The 18,893-nt window shown below is 39.3% G+C and overlaps 1 protein-coding gene across 5 annotated transcripts in view; it reads right to left on the bottom strand.

The window, feature by feature from the left end:
• The window catches only part of SLC12A4 (solute carrier family 12 member 4), a 50,832-nt gene that overhangs the window by 16,018 nt on the left and 15,921 nt on the right, over positions 1-18,893 (bottom strand). For 4 of the 5 annotated variants that reach the window (XR_010070963.1, XM_063334309.1, XM_063334311.1 and 1 more), the window contains exons 2-10: positions 14,175-14,269; positions 12,028-12,159; positions 5,536-5,682; positions 4,774-4,828; positions 4,304-4,434; positions 3,607-3,848; positions 1,502-1,716; positions 337-501; positions 156-254 (exon numbers count right to left, since the gene is read on the bottom strand). Coding sequence is in view for 4 of the 5 variants with exons in the window: in XM_063334309.1 (XP_063190379.1) it covers positions 156-254; positions 337-501; positions 1,502-1,716; positions 3,607-3,848; positions 4,304-4,434; positions 4,774-4,828; positions 5,536-5,682; positions 12,028-12,159; positions 14,175-14,269 (1,281 nt within the window). In the remaining variant the exon portion in view is untranslated. Of the gene's footprint in view, positions 1-155; positions 255-336; positions 502-1,501; positions 1,717-3,606; positions 3,849-4,303; positions 4,435-4,773; positions 4,829-5,535; positions 5,683-12,027; positions 12,160-14,174; positions 14,270-17,751; positions 18,030-18,893 lie in introns of all 5 variants that reach the window. The other variant, XM_063334312.1, reaches the window with a different exon arrangement.

Genomic DNA, 18,893 nt, shown 5'->3' with positions numbered 1-18,893 from the left:
GCTTTCAGCTCAAGGACTGGGGGTTTTTTCCCCACTGACCAATCATACTCACACTGATAATTTAGTCACCTGAAAGCAGCTCCACAAATCAGACAATACTCATTCATCGGAGCCACTTACAAGGTGCTCGGACTTCACTAATTTTAAAAGGATACAGACTAGTGATGTGGTGACAATAGCAAGAATTGTTCCAACAGGAATGGATTTCTGTGCATCTTTGAGGTCCCCTGATCTGTTGGAACCAGCCATGATACCTGAAAATACATTTTGGATGTAAGATCAGGGAGAGAAGAAAGCTCAGAGACCCAAGGTGCCCTCTGGTCCCAGGATTCTCACCGGTCACTGAAGGGAAGAAGATGCCAACCAGCACCATGAATGAAGTGGCGATATCTGAAAGCACATACAGATGAAGGTTGTTCTTCTGGCCTGCTACGTCAACAGATGGGTGATGTGCTTTCTCCAGTATCTCGCCTTTCTCCAAGTAATTGCTCCATAAGTTGTCTTCCATGTTATTAACACACCACAGAGAAGAAAAGCACATTTCAGTTCAAACCTGTTCTCATTGTAAGGGGTCTACAACTGAATATTACAAATGCAATTCATGCAATTCAGTGATCAAAATAAGACATATACAAGTTACATGAAAGAAAATTTATATTGCATGCTTTCAAGGGAATTCGTATCAAACCCAATAAATATGTATGAATAGCCTACAGAAGCCTAAGCACTTTTTATCCTTTAGTATTACTAAATGTAATACTTGTTTGACTGCATACCTATTTTATCCCCAAGAAATACATTGAATATTTTTAATGAACCACCATACCTACAGATAGTAGCTCAGAGAATGCAAAGCAGCAATATTGACCAGCTTTCTAGATATAATCTGATTTGTTCTTTAGACAGTGGAAAAATTACAGAATTATATGGTTGGCATTTGAAATTTTACTAATAAATGCTGAGTCCATTTTTGAAACTCGGCTACTGGTTCCTGTGAAAATGGGAACCTGAGGCACTCAGCACCTGCACAGAGCAACTGTTCTCCGGAGTTCATTTCAATAATGAACACTTCTCAACGATATGATATTCAGGAGCAGGCAAAGACGGAGGTACACTATTTTCAAACAAGTACTCTTGTATTTTGGGACATAATCTAAAACTGTCTAAAATGGAGAGTCAGAGCAACTCAGAGTTCTGGAAAAGTTTAACAGCTTACTCGTGTTACTATAGCTCATAATTAGAGCTGACTTTCTGCTGAAGTTAAGAGACATACAAGGCAAATTTAATCAATTTTACAGCAGGCAAGTACTGTATTAGGAGAAAAGTGCCATCTACTCTTTTTAAAGATTATAAAACTTGTTTTTCTTTATTGAAGATAATTTTCTTCACTGTAATTACATTTCTTCAGTCCCTCTTTCTTAACCAGCAGGGAACAGTTCAACCCATTTCAACTGCTCAGCATGCCTCCACTTTAAGGGAAAAAAAAAAAATTCTATCATACCTTTCAAAATGCCACTAGCAGCTCCTGGAATTCCTGCTATCTCAGAGACATTGTTCATTAGGAAATAGTCATCACAGTTCTCCGTGGTTAAGTTTGTAGTGTGGCAGAAGAGCTCCCAAAGCTTAGAGGCCACAGTGATGTTATCCTTAACTACGGTTTTGGCACAAACATCAAAATATTCTCTTGACAAAGTCCTGTTGCCCAACATGCAAATCCTGGAAGGGAAACATGAAAACCAGTGTGATTATATGGTACCGGGAAAATGAAATCCGCCCTTCCCCATAACACTTCTTCCATATCATGGAAACGCCAAGTGGCTCATTTCTCAGCTTCCTAAAGACAGTGGTTGCAGAACAAAGACTGTGTATCTGTTTTCCTTTAAGGGTCAGAAGTATAAAGCTCCTTTTCCAAAAAAATTGGGAGGGATATAAAAAGCTACATCAGAGTGATTTATTGGATTTGGTAAATTTACCTTAAACAATGAAAGGGGTCGATTAGGCAATATTTTTCTTTTCAGTTAAACAGAACTACTGGAGTGGAAGAGATCCAAATACTTGCATTCAAATTACTAGATATTTAGAATACCTAAAGATATTTGGAATTGCATTATCCCAGTTTCTGTGTAGTAGCACTCAAATGGCCCCTGACATTTTAGCTTCAAAATCAGGAACATACATTTCAATCACAATAAGCAAAGATTCTTCTTGTCAGCAGGTACTATGCATAATTGCTAAAATCCCTCTGTGCCTGTTGTGTTTGACCTAACCACAAATATAGTTTGTTCCAGCACTGAGAATTTTCAGTCCGCTTCTCCAAAGTTGGTTCCACAAGACATGGTGATACAGCATAACAGCTTCCTGCCGCTAAAAGTTCATTCGGCTTCTCTTCCCAGTGCCAGAAAACATTCACAGAAAAAAAAAAAAAAAAAAAAAAGGTATTGCTTCTTCCATTTTAATAAGTTTAATTGCTTCATAGATCTCATCAAGCATTAAAGCCAGGAAAATGGAAGAGACGGAGCCATTTTTGTAGGGTTTTAGGCCTGTAAACTGTAATTTCAGAGGCACCTTCCACTCCAGAATTAAAAATAAATACAATGTCTAGTTACTTCAGCAAAAGAAAAGGGAATACAGCCCAAGGAAGAAAGACAGGGAGAAGATTCAAGAACAATCCAAGAGATAATGAGGGGGAGGTAAAGACATTGTTTTATTTTTACTGCTGTAAACCTGCCACTGTTGTAAAACATTATAATCATTGGGCCCTAAATATCTAAAGGGAGCACTTGAGGGCTGCAAGTACTTAGTTATGGTCACAACATTTTAAGATGTGAATAATTATGCAGACTCAACTCCTCTATTTCCATTCCATTCATCTCTTGTCAGCGGTGTCAGGAAATACTATTTGCATTTCTGGTAAAACACATGCCTCCACATTATTGCTGCTCCAGCTCTGAGTTTAAAAGACCGTATTACACGTTTAACTGCCAACATGCCAAGGAACATGTACTGTGTTCAGAGCAGAGCTGCTCATATGGCAGACTAATCTGCTTTCAGACCAAGGGGAAGTTTTCCTGGAGTCTCGGCATGGCCCCACCATCACACCTCCCACATTCCTCAGAGATGCCCTATTTCTCAGCAGCTGCATCACGCCGCCACAGTTTCCAACCACGGAAGTAGCACATCACGTCTGACTGGCCTGGGGAAAATGGACCTGCCAAACTGCTTCCTACTGAGAAGGACTGCCATAAATAACCCAGCAAAATTATTGCTAAAATTTAACTCAAGAGCCGTAGGCAAAGATACTGGATTGTCTTTGCAGGAAGCAGAGAAACGTCAGCCTCCATCAATCCGTATACTCACTACGTGACTTCATTCTACCGAAACAGTTAAAGAATGTAATAATGCGTTCATTTGAGCCTAAGAAACTTCTATTCCATGAGCTCTGCATGTGGAAGACTATGACTATATACAACTAAAAAAAATCTGAAATAATTCACAAAAAAGCTAGCTTTGACAACATATTAGGCACAAGTTTCAAGTAACGTCCACTGAACCCCACCCTCCAGACCTGTAGGCAAAGCTATACCCCCATCCAGAAACATTACTCACGGAAATTCAGGTGGATCAAAGATGGACTTGATAGCTCCAGCATAAATGGATAGTATGGATATTACTACACAGGCCAGGAAGAGGGAAGCAAATTTGTTAACATATTTGACGCCTACAAAGACCACCACTGCCATTAGGATGAGGAACAGCGTTCCGTACACCCTCATGTTGTTTAGCATAGCACTGGATGCATCATGGGCACCGGATGGATGAAAAATTGCTGCTTGTGGCACAATATATGTCTGAAACAAGAAGAAAGCAAGCTGAAGGAACACAGGAACAGAACTCTGCCTACATTACTGTAGTGATATTGTATCTATACTAGAAATGTAAATCGCTTTCCAATTTGTAACATGCTCTTCACCAGGAATCTTTACTTTATAGGAAAAGTCAAGGGATAACGGCCCATTCTATTTCAGTAGTACAGCTGAGACAATTTTATCAATCATGAGCATGTGTTTTTGATTAAGTCATACTTCCAATCTATGTTTTCAGGAGAGCTTCCATTCTGGACACCCACAGAGTGTGCAACTTCCAAAGGGAAGCACTAGCAGTACCAAATTGGACACTGAGAAACTGGAGAGCTTCTGGTCTCTACCTGTAAATGTGTGGACGAAAATGGGACAAGAATACTGCGGTATTTTCTATATGCTATTTGTCTTAAAAGCAGAACTGCTCCGGTACTACTACTACTCACCAATAAAATCTCAATGGCACCAAGGATATACATTGCTCCTGCAAATGTCGTTCCCAAATAAAAGCACAGCCCTACAGCTCCACCAAACTCTGGGCCTAATGACCTGGATATCATGAAATAGGAGCCACCAGCTATAAAGCAAGAAAATGAGAGTAAAATTATCATTTATTTATTTATCGTTACAAATTGTAAATACTTGCAACAAAAATACAAAGAAGTTATACACTGTGTATCTGCTCTTTTAGGGGTCAACTGAAGTATCCTTTTGGTAGCACAGAAAACCCCAAATAAATTAATCTTTAGCCTAATTGATACCAAGAAGAAATACTAAATATGAATTCAGGCTTTGTATCTCGGGTTAAGCAAATTTCTCTAGAACAAAACCCCATTAACAGCTTAGATCATCTCTTCTTTTTTTTTTTTTTTTTTTTTTTTTAAACACAAAAGAGAAGTTTGCGAACTACACTTACCTGGAACAACACCATTTGTGGCAATAGCACTCATTGATATGGTTGTCAGCATAGTCTGGGGAAAACAAGGAAAAGGAAGCAATTGTGTCAACAACATTTTTTAAATGTTAACTTATTTCTTGATAAAGCAAAGCTGCCACTGCATATAGGATACAATATTTCTATTTATTCTGCCTTGACTTGTCATTATCTGAAAGAAAACAAGGGTAGCAGGAATTTAATCATCAAGCTGTTGATACTTCTGCTTGAGAGATGACCACTGCTTTATCAGGTCAAATAACCGGTGTCTGCAGACAAAGAAAACAAAAGATAAAAGAACGCAGGTGTCCCTGCGTCTGCAGAGCTGAAATTCCAACAATGGCTAGTCCAACAAAGCAGGCAGCCGTGGTCTGGGACAGGCACAGAAAACAGCTGTTTGTTGAACAAACACCATTTTTAAGACTGCACTAGATACATTTGCCAGTTTAGAAATGCTAGGAAAAAAAAAAGAAAAAAAGAAAAAAAAAAGAAATCACACAGCTACAAACACAGCAGAAGTGTCTAGCATAAATCTGTCTTTTCTTTACACGTGCATCTACAATGCAACCTCTCCAAGTTCCTCGACAGTTTCACAGAGTTTGTGTCACACGCATTATTTTACCTACAAGGAAATGATAGAATTGTCTAGGTTGGAAATGACCTTTAAGATCATTGAGTCCAACCATTAACCTAACAATAATAACCTAAATAACCACCTAAATAATAACCTAATAATATACTTACACAACAGCAGCAAAGTAATACAATGAGGAAGGACTGAAGAACTCCAGCCATTCCTACCATCCAAGTCAGACGAAGGAAGAGAATAACCCCAAAGATATTCTGCATGCATGGTAAGTACACCCCCATCAGGGTGCCCATGCTGGGTGACTGAAAAAAAAAAAAAAAAATTCATTGACATTCATTAACTGGAATTATCCAAAGCACAGGTAACCAAAAAAATCCCACAACTTCAGTTTTTTACATGGTAGAAATCTAGGAAATATAAGGTAGGTACACACAAATACTGTTGTGTTGGACTTCCACAAAACATGAAGCCAACTCCTAACACCAAACCCACAAATTTCTGAACAAAATGCTGACCTTGTCTCATCTTCACATTTGAAGTAATTATACTCGGCATTTAAGACCAATTACTAACAACAGAACACATATGTATTTGCTTTAATGTAGAACCACAGAGTTCCTAGTATGAAACCTGTTGAGTGTTGCAGACCCCGAGTAAGATAGATCCTACCCTACTCCCCACAGTTTACAAATTAGTTTTCATGGAAAACACACTTTTGTGATGTTACAACTAGAAAAGACTTGGAAGCAATCTGGAGGCGTACATATCGTATTTTCTTCCATTTTATATATTCCATGTAAAACTAATGATTCTTTCTTATGTCTCATCTTAGCATCAGACCCCGAATTACTTTTGACAGTGACTGAGAACTGAAGTCAGTTACGTGAGTTCACAGGAACTGCACGACTGACATTCAACATAGTATCTTGTAGAATTTGCCCAAACGTTTTTTGTCAGAGGATAGTCAGATCCAAAACAATGATAAAAACGCTGCTGATAAGGGTTTTATTTCAAGGAATACAAGTGTGTTCACTGCGTTGGCACACGTGGCACTAGCAGCACTTCAGAATTCAGAGTGCCAAATCTTTGTGGTTTCCTGCCAAGACATTGCTTCAGCTTTCTGCAGATTTCTTTTGCATTTAAAATTATACAGAATGATGAAACATAGGTGGAATAAACAGTGGCACTTCCCAAAGGCTCATCCCTTTTCATGCTTCTTTCTATAAATAAACCTGAATTCCCAAACATATTACAGACAGACACCATTTAAAGAAACCCATGAACCACCATCTAAATGAGAAGGATATTAAAGGGAGTTGACAACACTTGTTCAAATTTGACTCCACATAGCATTAATTAAATGCAAGAATAAATAGGTAACATGCACCCTTATAGACCAATTAGTCATGAATCAAAAGCAACAGTACTTAACACAAGCATATTACTCTTAAAGCAATAAAATGGCTGTCAAAGACTTTGTTCTTGCCTTGTCTTCACTGTGGAAAAATTTAGTTACCTAAGGTAAGTCAAGAGTATATTTTATGACAAAAAGTAAAATCCCAGAAAAATCAAATGGCTAGAGTATCATCAGGCCAAAACAAGCAACCTAGGAATTTAGTGCTTCAACTTGCAATTATATATTACAATTCAAAATTTCCTCATCTGCATTAGGAATCTGCCCTGCCGGAGATGACAGGAAACTGTGCCTAAGAACATGACCTGAACGCTTCTTTGTTAGAAATGCCAGGAATTGCTGACTGAATTTTTTGAAGTCAGCTTTGAATTCCTTGTGTGACTAAACCTAAATCAGATCAACCAGACTTTCGCCATACACACTTCAACCCAGGTGAACCTCCTGAAGTAAACTGGGCAACAGGACTATGTGCTGATGGTTTGCAATGGACTTACCCTACCAGACCTACCAGCACGGGGCCAGAGAGCTGTTACTCAGCTGCTCCAATGCCACAGTACAAAAAAAATCCCTAAAACGTCAGCTGCCATGTGTACAAAAATTACCATCCTATAGAACAAAGCTGATCTGCTTTGTCAAGATTATGTATAAGGACAAAAGGAATTGTTGTCTTCTGATACTAACAGAAATTACACTGGTATGTAAGTATCCTGACCAGGGTAAGGTAAGGAGTTTTAAACGAGTTGTCCCAGTGCTACAGTGGAGGAGGATCTTCTCAGGGTATTCTTCATAGTGTACCCGTTTCCTCAAGAAGAGGAGGTTTAGATAGTTTTGTTTCTAACACCTTCATCTGATTCACATTGTGTCTTCAACTGCATAAGCATTAACTGAGAAAGGACTAAATAATGTTGCCAGGCTCTGGGCAGATTTTGCCCTGCATAAGGGCTTCCTATTGTCACATTAACGTACTCTTTGCCTCTCTTGAGAGACATTCCACATGATTTTATCATCTATCTGACCATTCATCCACTAGTCACCCCTCTCACCACGTCCCTGAACCCAGCAGCCAGCATCAAGTGAATTTATCAGCTGTGGGGGTATCTCAGAGGTAAAGGAGTTTCTAAAAGTTTGTCAAAACCGTCATCCGGGAGAAGGACATAAGCACAACCTATTGCTCCTGCACAGGAGAAGGTGGTGGAGCACAGTTCTTATATATTCTACATGATAGTTTTCCAAGCGCTATCGAAGCAGGTGAGTTTTCAGCCTGCCCTTTACACATGTCCCAACGCCTGCTTCCTTTGCATAAGAATTGACTTCAGCTCAGCTCGTTCCTATCTTCTGCCCTCAGTGGCCCCTGCAGCTTCTTACTGTTCATCATCTTCTCCCCCTCCCTCTTAAGTGGCCACTTACGCATCTCAAGTTACAAGCTAACTTCAGCCACAGTGGATGAGGAATTGTCCATTAATTGTACAGTTCTGAGACTACTGCAGAGCACAGCAGCCCAGGAAATGCATAAGCGTCTGCCTGCAGACAAAACCCAAACCACAGGATTACTAAGTGTACCTCAGGCATAAGAGTTTACTCTGGATTTTCTTACCCTGTGGAATAAAAAAAATACTGGTATGAAAGAATGATCCCCAAATACTACTTGAGCCAGCTTGTTCACAGCAATATTTAACACCAGTAACCTGCAGTGACTTCACCCTTTTTTATAGCACCTTATAATCAGTAAGTGATACTAAACCAGTGCTGAAGTCTAAACAGAATGCAATCTGAAATAAGAAGGGGATTATGTTCAGTCTCAACAGCTACCAAATGAAAAAAAATTAAACACCCCGTGCTGCACAAAGGAAATAAAAGCCAAAGGCATTTTGAAGAATGCTGTTTTAGATTAACCAAGAACAGCCAGAAAAATCTCGAAAACAGTCTCAATTTCAGTGATGCAGATCATGTTTCGGTTTCCTCTAATCAGCTGCAGACACATAATTGATACAAATATTGATCTGAGTCTGAAGGACACTATTTCCATTGTGCCAGTGTGATGGGTTATCAAAGCACTTGGCTGCAGGGCTCGGGGACATTGATCAGTAATGACAGCTCTTGCGGTTGCTCTGCAGAATGAGGACAGAGACAGCACAGAAACAAACTGCCTTATTAAAGATACATAAACCAGTTAATTTAATTTTTTTCCATCATGAGAAGGGGATATTTTTATAGCACTGCGTCTATTAAGTGCTTTAATACAAGACTTTATTTAGGAAAGACAAAAAGCAACTAGATTTCTACCCTATTACATGGAGTAGCGTCAATTTTATCTGATGTGTATGTAACACAGAATGCTACTACCAAAAATATTTAATGGGAATGCTGAAACAGGGTAATATGTTTATATTAAGCTGTTTTGCACTGAAATTGTCCTGATCTTCATTTGCCTCTTCCACAAACTCTGCTGCAATTATTAGAAGGGGATAGTCGTGTAGCGTATTTTCCAGAGCCTGCGGAAACATTGAGGTCTCTTTTGGTCTTGTCACTGTAGAAAGCAGGTGCTGACAACAATGATCTCCACAAGCTAAAGCACATCAGTCTCTAGTCTTTTAAGCTTAAACTTGGAACTGCCTTGTTGGGGTTTTTTTGTGTCTGTGGTTTTTTTGTTGTTTGTTTTTAAATTTGATTTTATTTTATTTGAATGGATATGACTTGGCAGGCAGGGGTGTGCTAGGTCACAAAAAGGTATTCACGGAGAGACCTGTCTTACCTGCTCAGACAGAATTCTACATTCACTTACTGAAAGGACTGCTTGCGTTCATTGAGTTTTTGAATACCAGATCCAGAGTGTGCTCACTCTCCTTGCTCCAATTCTTGTCTATAAATTGCCAGTTCCAGTAAGTGACACATCAGGACAGGCAGCTCACCTTTTGTCACACTGGCTGGGTACGTTTTTGCTGAGCATACCCAATAGAGCATTCGGCAATGAGTCAGTTAACAATGCTGGCACTTAAAACCAGACCCTGCTGTCATGCTGGGGTGGATATTCCTGCTCCTGTACTAATGCTCCAATGGGAAGGATAAGGTAACAGCAGTGCATTGATTTATACTTCAAAGATGATTAAAAACAAATGTGTAGAAGAATCCCATTTGCAGTTTCTGGATACCTTCAATCCATAGCATTGTACAGTTACAGCTTTTGAATTTCCTCGTTTTAATGGTTATAATTATTGGCCAAGTTACTATTCAACCTTCTTATATTCTACAAGATGTTTAAAATTTCGTATTTCTTAAGGCAAGAGAGGGCGAAGAAATTCAAACCACAGTTATGATATTGCAGCTGATGTAATTTATCCCAGAGACTGGCACGCTAGGCAAAGATTCACTTAAGGAAACTGCAGTGTTTACACAGATAATATTAAGATGTTAACACAGGATGATATTGTCACTTTTGGAATGATTATCCAACCCACTCTACAAAAAAACATCTGAGAAGTCTGCAAACACACATTTTTGGGACATGGGAAAGCAGAATTCAGGACAACCCAGGTATTAAGCCCAAACTCTATTTTCCCATAGAAGCATGGCTTTAACAAGGAAAACAGTCCTTTCTTATGGCAGTAAACAGCTAGACAATACACAAGTGTTTACATAAATCATACCTAGATGTAGAAATATTAACACCAAACCTTACATGATACTCTACCAGGGATTTAAAACAATGTCTCAATTCCCTATTATTTGCTCCTTTTTTACACTACAGACCCATCACCAAATCCTTCTTCCAACAGGGAAGTGAGTGACTGGCTTTCAGATGAGACTGCATCTTACCCTGCTATTCTGGTCAGGCAATTAATAAGGAAATAAACAGCAGAAGTGATCAGAACTTTCTCAAAATAGTAAGGACTGTACCTATTGTACCCGCCTCCACTCTATCTTTGTTCAGGTAACGATCAATCTGCTTTTGATAGGAAGAGGCTGAAAATTATTTTAGATTATGCAATAACACTATAATAACAGCTCACGCTTGACATTCCCACCAAAAGCATGCTCAGAGATGCAGCTGACATTTCGTAAAGGTAAAAACTTTGGACAGACTCAGCAATTAGTATAACGTCAAGTACCACACTAAAGAAATTCACACTTAAAGTGTTTAAATTACTTTTTTAATGCAAGCTAATAGTAGCAGAATGCAGTTACTGCACCCAGATGACCTTCACTCAGTCTTTGTAACAATGTCATATTAACCACAATATTACAGCACTTTAGTCTATGCGGTCTCAGATAAAATTGAATTTTAAGCTTCGTGCTGACTGAAAAACTTTGTTAACCCCAGTGCAAAACCGCGCAGAGTAAGGAACTGGAGTGCAAAGGAGCTGGAATCCGGCTTTCAGCATGGGGTAACATGCATTCTCTTTGAGAACAATGTGCAACATTATCAACTGCCATCTCTTTCTGAAATGGCTCAATCTTCGACAAGGGCAGTACTATAAAATCTGCAGAATTCAAGTGCTATCTTAGTTTTTTGGAAAACTTTCTTTTGACAAAATTTGCAAGCAAACTGACAGGCCTGCAAGTGCCATAAAACACAAACATACTACCTGAGGGTTTAGCACTAACTGAAACACCTCCCTGACTGCCAGAGCACTGAGAGCAGATAGAACATAGCCCTCCTGATAGAAATCTAACTACCAACAATAAAACCCCACCTTCCATCTTATTACAAGGCCAGCCCAAATAGGCTAACCATCTAAATGCAGATCCTTTGGGGCAGAATTCAGTTGCCTAAGTGCCTAACACCAGAATGACACTTGAGCTGCCCCAGGGTGTCCAATCTGACCTCCACCCACCACTTTAGAAGGGTGTTAGCTCCTGCAAGACTTGTGTCATACCTACCAGGCTTGAGATGTGTCACATACTGCTGGGCAGCTAAAAGAGCACTAGGAAAAAGCTGGGGTTTTTTTGTTGTTGTTGTTGTTTATTCGATCCACTACTACAAGCCTATCCCCCTTATCTCAATCCATACCAAGCGTACGTAATTGCACCGTAGTGCACAGTGCTTAACCACTACAAGTGCCCCAGTTCTTTGGCAACATCCGATTACCTATAGAGTTCTATGTTATTTCTTTGCAGCACTGTCATGGCTCTGGACAGAGGCTAAGATAAAGCAAAGAGGAGTTCAGCTCCCCAAAAAAATCACAGAGGCAATCATCCCGTCCATCAGCTGGCCATGGAGAGAATCTTTACTTACTTTTGATACTTTCTTCTTTGAGCCATCAGTATTTTCTGCTTCTTCATGTTCCTTAACACCTTGAGTAAGATTTGTGTAGTTGACCAACTTGCCAAGCAGAGATGACACTTTTGGTCGTATATCAAGTTCTTCCTGTGGAAGAAGACAACTAGTCAACTTCTGCAATTCACAGCATTTATGAAGAGTGGCTGGGGTCATGCCTCCCTTGGCATGCCTGAGCCTGCCAGGGAACACACCGGGAAAATCATCCAGGAAATGACAGAATATTTCATTGTGCCTGAACCGCTGATGAGAGGATTTAATTCTCTGAAAGATGGGTAAATCTGACAGGAAAAGGCTACACCAACAGGTCTGCACCCTTCTCCTTAGGTGCTGAAACGCATGAATTACAGTAATAAAGAAGCTGTCTGAGCCTTGGGACTATAAGAAAACAGACATGTACACCTTGCATCTATCTCTAATGTCAGCTTGTATCAACAGATATGCTTTTAAAAAGGTCAAGTTGCCAAATAATTCAGAGATTTAGTGATTAAACTCTATAGTCATCGTAGGTATGCACGCACTCTGATAATTTTATCACATTTTTCAAAATATTTAATCTAATTTATGTGGACCTAGATAAAAATCACAAAAGCCACATGTACAGAGGCCTCACACCTTTACATTCATCCCATCCAACTTCTGTTTCTGAAAGTAAGTTCAAGGTGAAAAAAAAAAAAAAAATGAACAAAATCATTCCCTTTCTCTTTGAATTCAAAATGTCTTACATGTCTAATTGCACAATAAGAACGCATGGTAAAGAGAAACAACTTTCTACACGGGAAATAAAAAACAATTAAGAAAGATTTCACTGTCTGGAGTTCTATCATATATTCATGTATCATCATGAACAGCTTCTGTGAGGATCAATAGCATTACATGCTTTGTACCTGATGGCAGAAACTGACCCCAAAAGCCCCTTTTCTTACTCCTTCCTCTGATCTCATCTGCAGTTCACATCTTCCAAAACCTGATTACGATGCCTTCCAGAAAAAGGTTGCAGCAACACATGCTTCCTGTTCATAGCCTTAGGGATGCTACCTGCTCCTCCTCCTCCTCTTTAGTACAGAAAAGAGCGTGCAGCCCTAGTGTACTACTGTGTTAACTGCTTATGAAAAAGGCAGGCATGTGACTAGCAGCAGCCATGCCACAGCTGGCCAACTCTTCATGATAGGCAAGTTTATGCTGATCGCGGATTTACCATGACTTGGAGGAAGACGACACCACAGCTGAGAGCATGCTTCAAAGTCTTAGCTCAAGCACCCTGCCTGCAAATACAGTTGTAGCATTTCCAGTGAGTTCCCACCTCGCAGCAGGTTAGTTGTACTTGTCCAGGCTCCGTGCCACGCAGCTCAACTCTGCAGGCACCACCCTGGCGGGGTGTAGAGCCAGCTCAGGCTGCCCCACACCAAGTTCCCAGAATGGGAAGTATTTGGTACAGGTTGCCAGTATTTCTCTAAAGCTGTAACTCAGAAGCCCAGCTGGAAAGCTGCTGCAGAGCCATACAAAGACTCTCTGCACCACTCCCCAGCACCAGAGCTTCTGAAAACATTTTCTAGAAACTTTGTCTTCGCACACTATATTTGCAGTTAATGCAGTGCCAGTGAGGCGAGGATGTGGAGAAGGATTCTGCTGGACTTGGTGTGGCTCCAACTGGCCTCTGGTGTGAGAGTCTGGTCCTCCTTATTTCCACATGGAAACAGTCATACTGCCTCACAGTCCCGAGTGGATTTCCTGAGCTTTTTCATTACACGGGGTATCTCTGCCTAGTGGCACCTCGGACAACAGACGCACACCCACAAAAAAGCATGCGGGGCAGAAATCGGTATTACCGATATAGTGCAGTTGTAATATGGGATACCCAGGCTAACCTGAGTACCTGAATTTAGGCGCTCTTCTAGAGAATAACATTGTCCTTCTTAGCACAGTAAACAGCCCACGCTCATTTTCCACACTGATTAGCACACCAGCTTCACTATTTAAATTATTCAGGTGCTGACCCACTGCCCGGACCTTTGCAATGCTTTGTCTTCCACTTAATATGTGCTCAATCCCTCCCATCTTGGAAGACCCCAAATCACTTTAGAAGTATGAAAAACAGAAATTACCTCAAACAAGGCCAGATTTCTGTCATAGTAATCGCCTCCCTTGCTAGCTTCTGCAGCGTTCAGGAAAGGACTGTTTTCTTTATGGTTGCCATGACCTGCAAAGAAAAAAAGCAGCAGGTTTTGATAAGAGAAGAAAGAGTTTGTAACCTTGACAAAAAACATAGGGAATAAACTTGTGTAGTCAACTGAATCTGCTTGTTTTCAGTATCTAAAATTATGCAACGTTATCAGTATCAGAGGTGTTACACTCAAAGTGGAGTTACTTCCACTCCTCCATTTTCATGAAAATAGAACAAAAAGTCACCTCAAAGTAAAATGTACAAGTAGGGTCACAGCTACAGCACTACTTTAATGTTCCCTTTTATAACTATTTCTTACATAGAATGGTGACATGTGAAAAGACAGTTCTCGTGCACTTAGAAATCCTTACTAATGCTAAGAGCAACTTCTGAGCAGTATGTCCAAACAGATTAGGTAGATTTAGTAGGACTGAACAATTCAAAGACTAGATTCTGTTATTACAAGACAGGTAAATATCAACCAAAGCCCCCCCTTTTTTTGTTGTTGTTTGGTTTTTCACTATGCCTGCTAATCCTAGGCATCAGATGGGCTCACTTCATGATGCCTTTACCCTTATTGTATTTCAAACATTTAGATTGTGCACTCCTCGGACTCATCTTATGCTTTTAAGTTAAAACCTAACATCAGGTACAGTAAAAGCACAGCATTCACATCTGCAATAAACAATGTTAAAAAATAAATATATAACATGGAAGATCAGTAGAGCTTTTTGTAACGAGTAGTGACTTTTTTTAAAAAAAACTAACAAACATGTAAGGGCACTATAGTACAAAATGAGCCCTGACCAAAAAAAAAAAAAAAAAAAAAGAGAGATGTAATCGATTCCAGTATTCAAAAGTTCTCAGACCTGTGGCTCCCATTACACCCTGCTTAACAAACAAAAATTCCTTTCTTTTCCCTATAACTCTTTACTCCCTGCTATTTCAGCCAATACAAACTAAAGATATTTCCAAGAGTATCTCCTTAAGAAAGGATCAATCCAAGGAATACTTTTTTTTAATTAACAAAAAAAGTAACCACTAAAGAAACTGAAAACGAAAGAAAAAAACTTCTTATCTCAAATGAAAATACTGCAAGTTAAAGAAGTACTGTACACTGAATACATAAAAAGCAAGAGATTCAACAGCTGGAATTTTGGTGCATATTTTCAATGATTATGGTAATCAGTTCAATAAGGCTACACTACATTATTTTAATACAATTGAAGTGAAAGCATCTCTGCATTCTGAAATCTGAATCAACTTACAAAATGAACCTAACAGGCAAACGGAAGGCTCCTCCCCCCCCCCCCCACAGGGATCAGCATATACCACCCTGTTACAAAAGTAATTGCTACAAGTGAAGAAATGATCACAAAGTTCAGTACTATTCTTACTGAGGGGAAGGGACACATGGAATAGCCACAACTTGCTGGAAATTGCTGGTAAGTGCTCTGAACAAAACTGTTGGAAAAACAATATTCACAAACAACAGAGGTCTTGTTAAGCTTCTGGAAGCAAACACTTAGCTGACCAAAAATATTTGTAGATAGCAGCCTCTGTTTATGTGCCTATTGCTTTTCTCGCAGCTCTGACAACTAACACCAAAATGTTAAATAGCTGCTGCCTTGCACAAGTGGGCCCAGCTTATTTGCTGACCCCACCTACACGTAAGATACATTCACATCCTTGTACATTGTAGAATTTTTTGCGCAACTAGAGAAATATCAGTAAGCTTAGCAACATAGCATCAAAATAAAATGTTAATCAACTTCAGCAAAGGTTACTAAAAATCTGCAAAAACTACTTGCTTGCTGTATTTCTTATGTCTGTATTGTCAGAAGGAGCGCACAAGACCAGTTTTGTTGCAGCATGTATTGTAAGCTGTGCTGCAGCCCCTTCTACCCTATTGCAGTTGAAGTACGTTTGTGATTTTTGCTGAGGAAATGGAGTGATCTGCCATACAGGTTTCACTCTAAATTGGACACAGGAGCAAATGATAACGACAACTAACAGAAATACTGCCTACTTGATTTTTCAGGACTTTGGTCTCTGCAGTATCTTCTCATCATTATACTGATCAAATACAATAAGGTCATGAGTAACTTTGGTTTGTTTTCTTGTTTCCTATATACTGGCATTGGTAACTGAATGTTTGAAAAGAATCAAACTGATTTTTTTGTTTTTTTTAAAACACTCAGTGATTTTTAAATCAATTCTTTGCTGCCTTAGTTTTCCTTGTTCTTCCATCAGGAACCTTACCTTACACATGCAGCTTACCACTGTCCCAAAAAAGTATAATGGGCGTTCCTTTACTTGCAATACTTACAGAAATTCTCACACTTTTTACGCATAGAATCACACTTGTCAAGATAACTCATACTTGAGTCTCATAATAACTTGATAACTCATTCAGTCACAGATTTTTTTATATAAGATGACAAGTATTTTGCTCTTTCAAAATGCCAAGCCTCTCATTACCATCATTGGTACAACCCATCCTTGGTTAAGAAAGATAATTTCATACCATCTTTCTAAGCCTAACAAAGACCAGTGACCTACGATGAATCTTCAAGTTAATTTGCGTTACTTTTTAGATGCATCTTCATTTTATCTCCAGTAAATTTTTTCACAATTGGTCTCTTCAGGAGCTCTCAAAAAGAGCTTCCAGCTCCTCTCTCATTGTCCGTTTGCATTTTCAAGCATCACCAAATTCCTTCCCATTAGACTTTCCCTCTGAATTTGACTCCTTGGTGTGCTTGCTTTAGACATCTTCCTGCACACAGCAAGCCAAACAAAGCAAACTGCAGTAGAAAAATCATTAGAACTAGTGTCTGGAAATAGAGTATTGTTTTTGAAATTGCTAGGGCACATTTTTCTCTCTATGGAAAAGTTCATATTATAGAGAAATACAGCTGGCTTTTTACCATATTCACAGCACAAGCTCCATTATCCTGAAAGCATATTTGGATTATGAATTACTGAGGACAATGCAAAAATAAAAGTGAACTTTCAAACTACATGATTCTACTGATCCAGTGAAGTGCCACATTAAACCCCCTCTCAAACACTGTACACTTTCAACAGGAAGCAAAGGAGTCTAAGTTTATACTCAAGTTCTTTACAATGACATCCTATTTTAACTTCACCAGTATGTAGAACTGGGTGCTCCAGAGATGTGTGCTGATTCAGAGAAGTACTCGATTGCTAAGTGAAATACAGCTAACTAAAGCATAGCCAAAAATCACCTTCACCAGTTGCATGTTCGGTGCAATCCCTGCTTTTCATACATGTCCTAAATCACAACATCAGAGTGTTCATCTCATTTTCTCTCTTTTCGTATTCTAGTTGCAATTTCGTAAGTAAAACCTATGGCAGATGAGCATTTCCTCAACAAGAATCACAAAACAGAACAGAATGGACTGCAGCGCAGTATACAATACGTACTGTAATAAAAAAATTTGTCTAATATATTCCATCTGCCAATGAGCAATATCAGCAGCTTCAAAGAGACTTACTTGCATGGGAAGAGCTTGCTATGTCCATCAGTTTTGGAAGAGAGCGGAGGTGACCTCGGAAAGCTACTCCGGGGAATTCTTGCCCCAGCTTCACACGAGGACAGTTTACATTCTGAGGCATGAAGTCTCCTGGGCAAGCACCATCCTGTGACATGCGTACAGTTTTCCACATTCTTAGTTATCAAGTCTTTGGTCTTGGACAGTACCTATGTGGTGTTAGTTTTCATCGTGCAAGATCATTTTGCAAGGAACATTTCTTAAAGAGGGAGCTAAATACTCTGCAACAGAGAATAATTTATTTACCTTAGTCCCTAGTTAATCTCAATTTTTGAGACAGGCAAGCTATATTCCAAGCAGGTTAATGCATCCTCTTCACTTGTTTCATTGCTTCTCAGTCTTTGTTATCTTTCGACAATTAAAGCATTTTATTTCTGAATGCTACCAGTTCTCTTTCAAACCGAATAATTCTATTTGCAGCCACCACTAATGTTATACAGTTTATCTAAACATCTCCACCATAGTTCCCTGAACTTTTAGAGCTCCCCTACTCAGGTACGGACATGGGTCTGTAGAACAAGGTTAATCATTGCGCAGATCACCTGAGTTCCATAAAACATCAAAGACAGTCCATGGAACAAACCCTAAAAATCCTAAGTGTGCATACTCCCATACATGCAAACACACAATCCCAAGAGACAGAATAAAAGCAATAAATGGCTGTCCAAACTTTTCCCTAACTTTCATCTCATTGCCAAGAAAAAAAACATTGTGTCAAAACCATACCAGATAGTTTACTAACTGGTTCTATTTTGTCCTTCTCCAAAAGGCTTGTGTTGTCTTTAGTTTTAAAAAAAAAAGATTAAGAACACAGATGACAGTGTTCTGCTTTCCTTTTGGAAGGGGATTAGGCCAGGAAGACACAGTTTCACTGCTCAAGCATGCCGAGTGCAAGACTTCTGTGCAAGCCAATGTGTTTTCTTTAGTAACTGGAGGAAAAACAGAATTTAGAGAGAACTACAGATGAAACACATATATGAAAGTAACTATAAGAAAGACAGATTAGTAAGGATAAATGAAAGCTGAACAATTAGGCACAGTGAGACTATCATAAAGAAAGACCAAGAAGCTTCACAGTATAAAGT

The sequence above is a fragment of the Chroicocephalus ridibundus genome, chromosome 4 (assembly GCF_963924245.1).
Source record: "Chroicocephalus ridibundus chromosome 4, bChrRid1.1, whole genome shotgun sequence".
NCBI lineage: Eukaryota > Metazoa > Chordata > Aves > Charadriiformes > Laridae > Chroicocephalus > Chroicocephalus ridibundus.
Note: the sequence above shows the minus strand (reverse complement) of the source record. Positions and strands in the feature narration are given on the sequence as shown.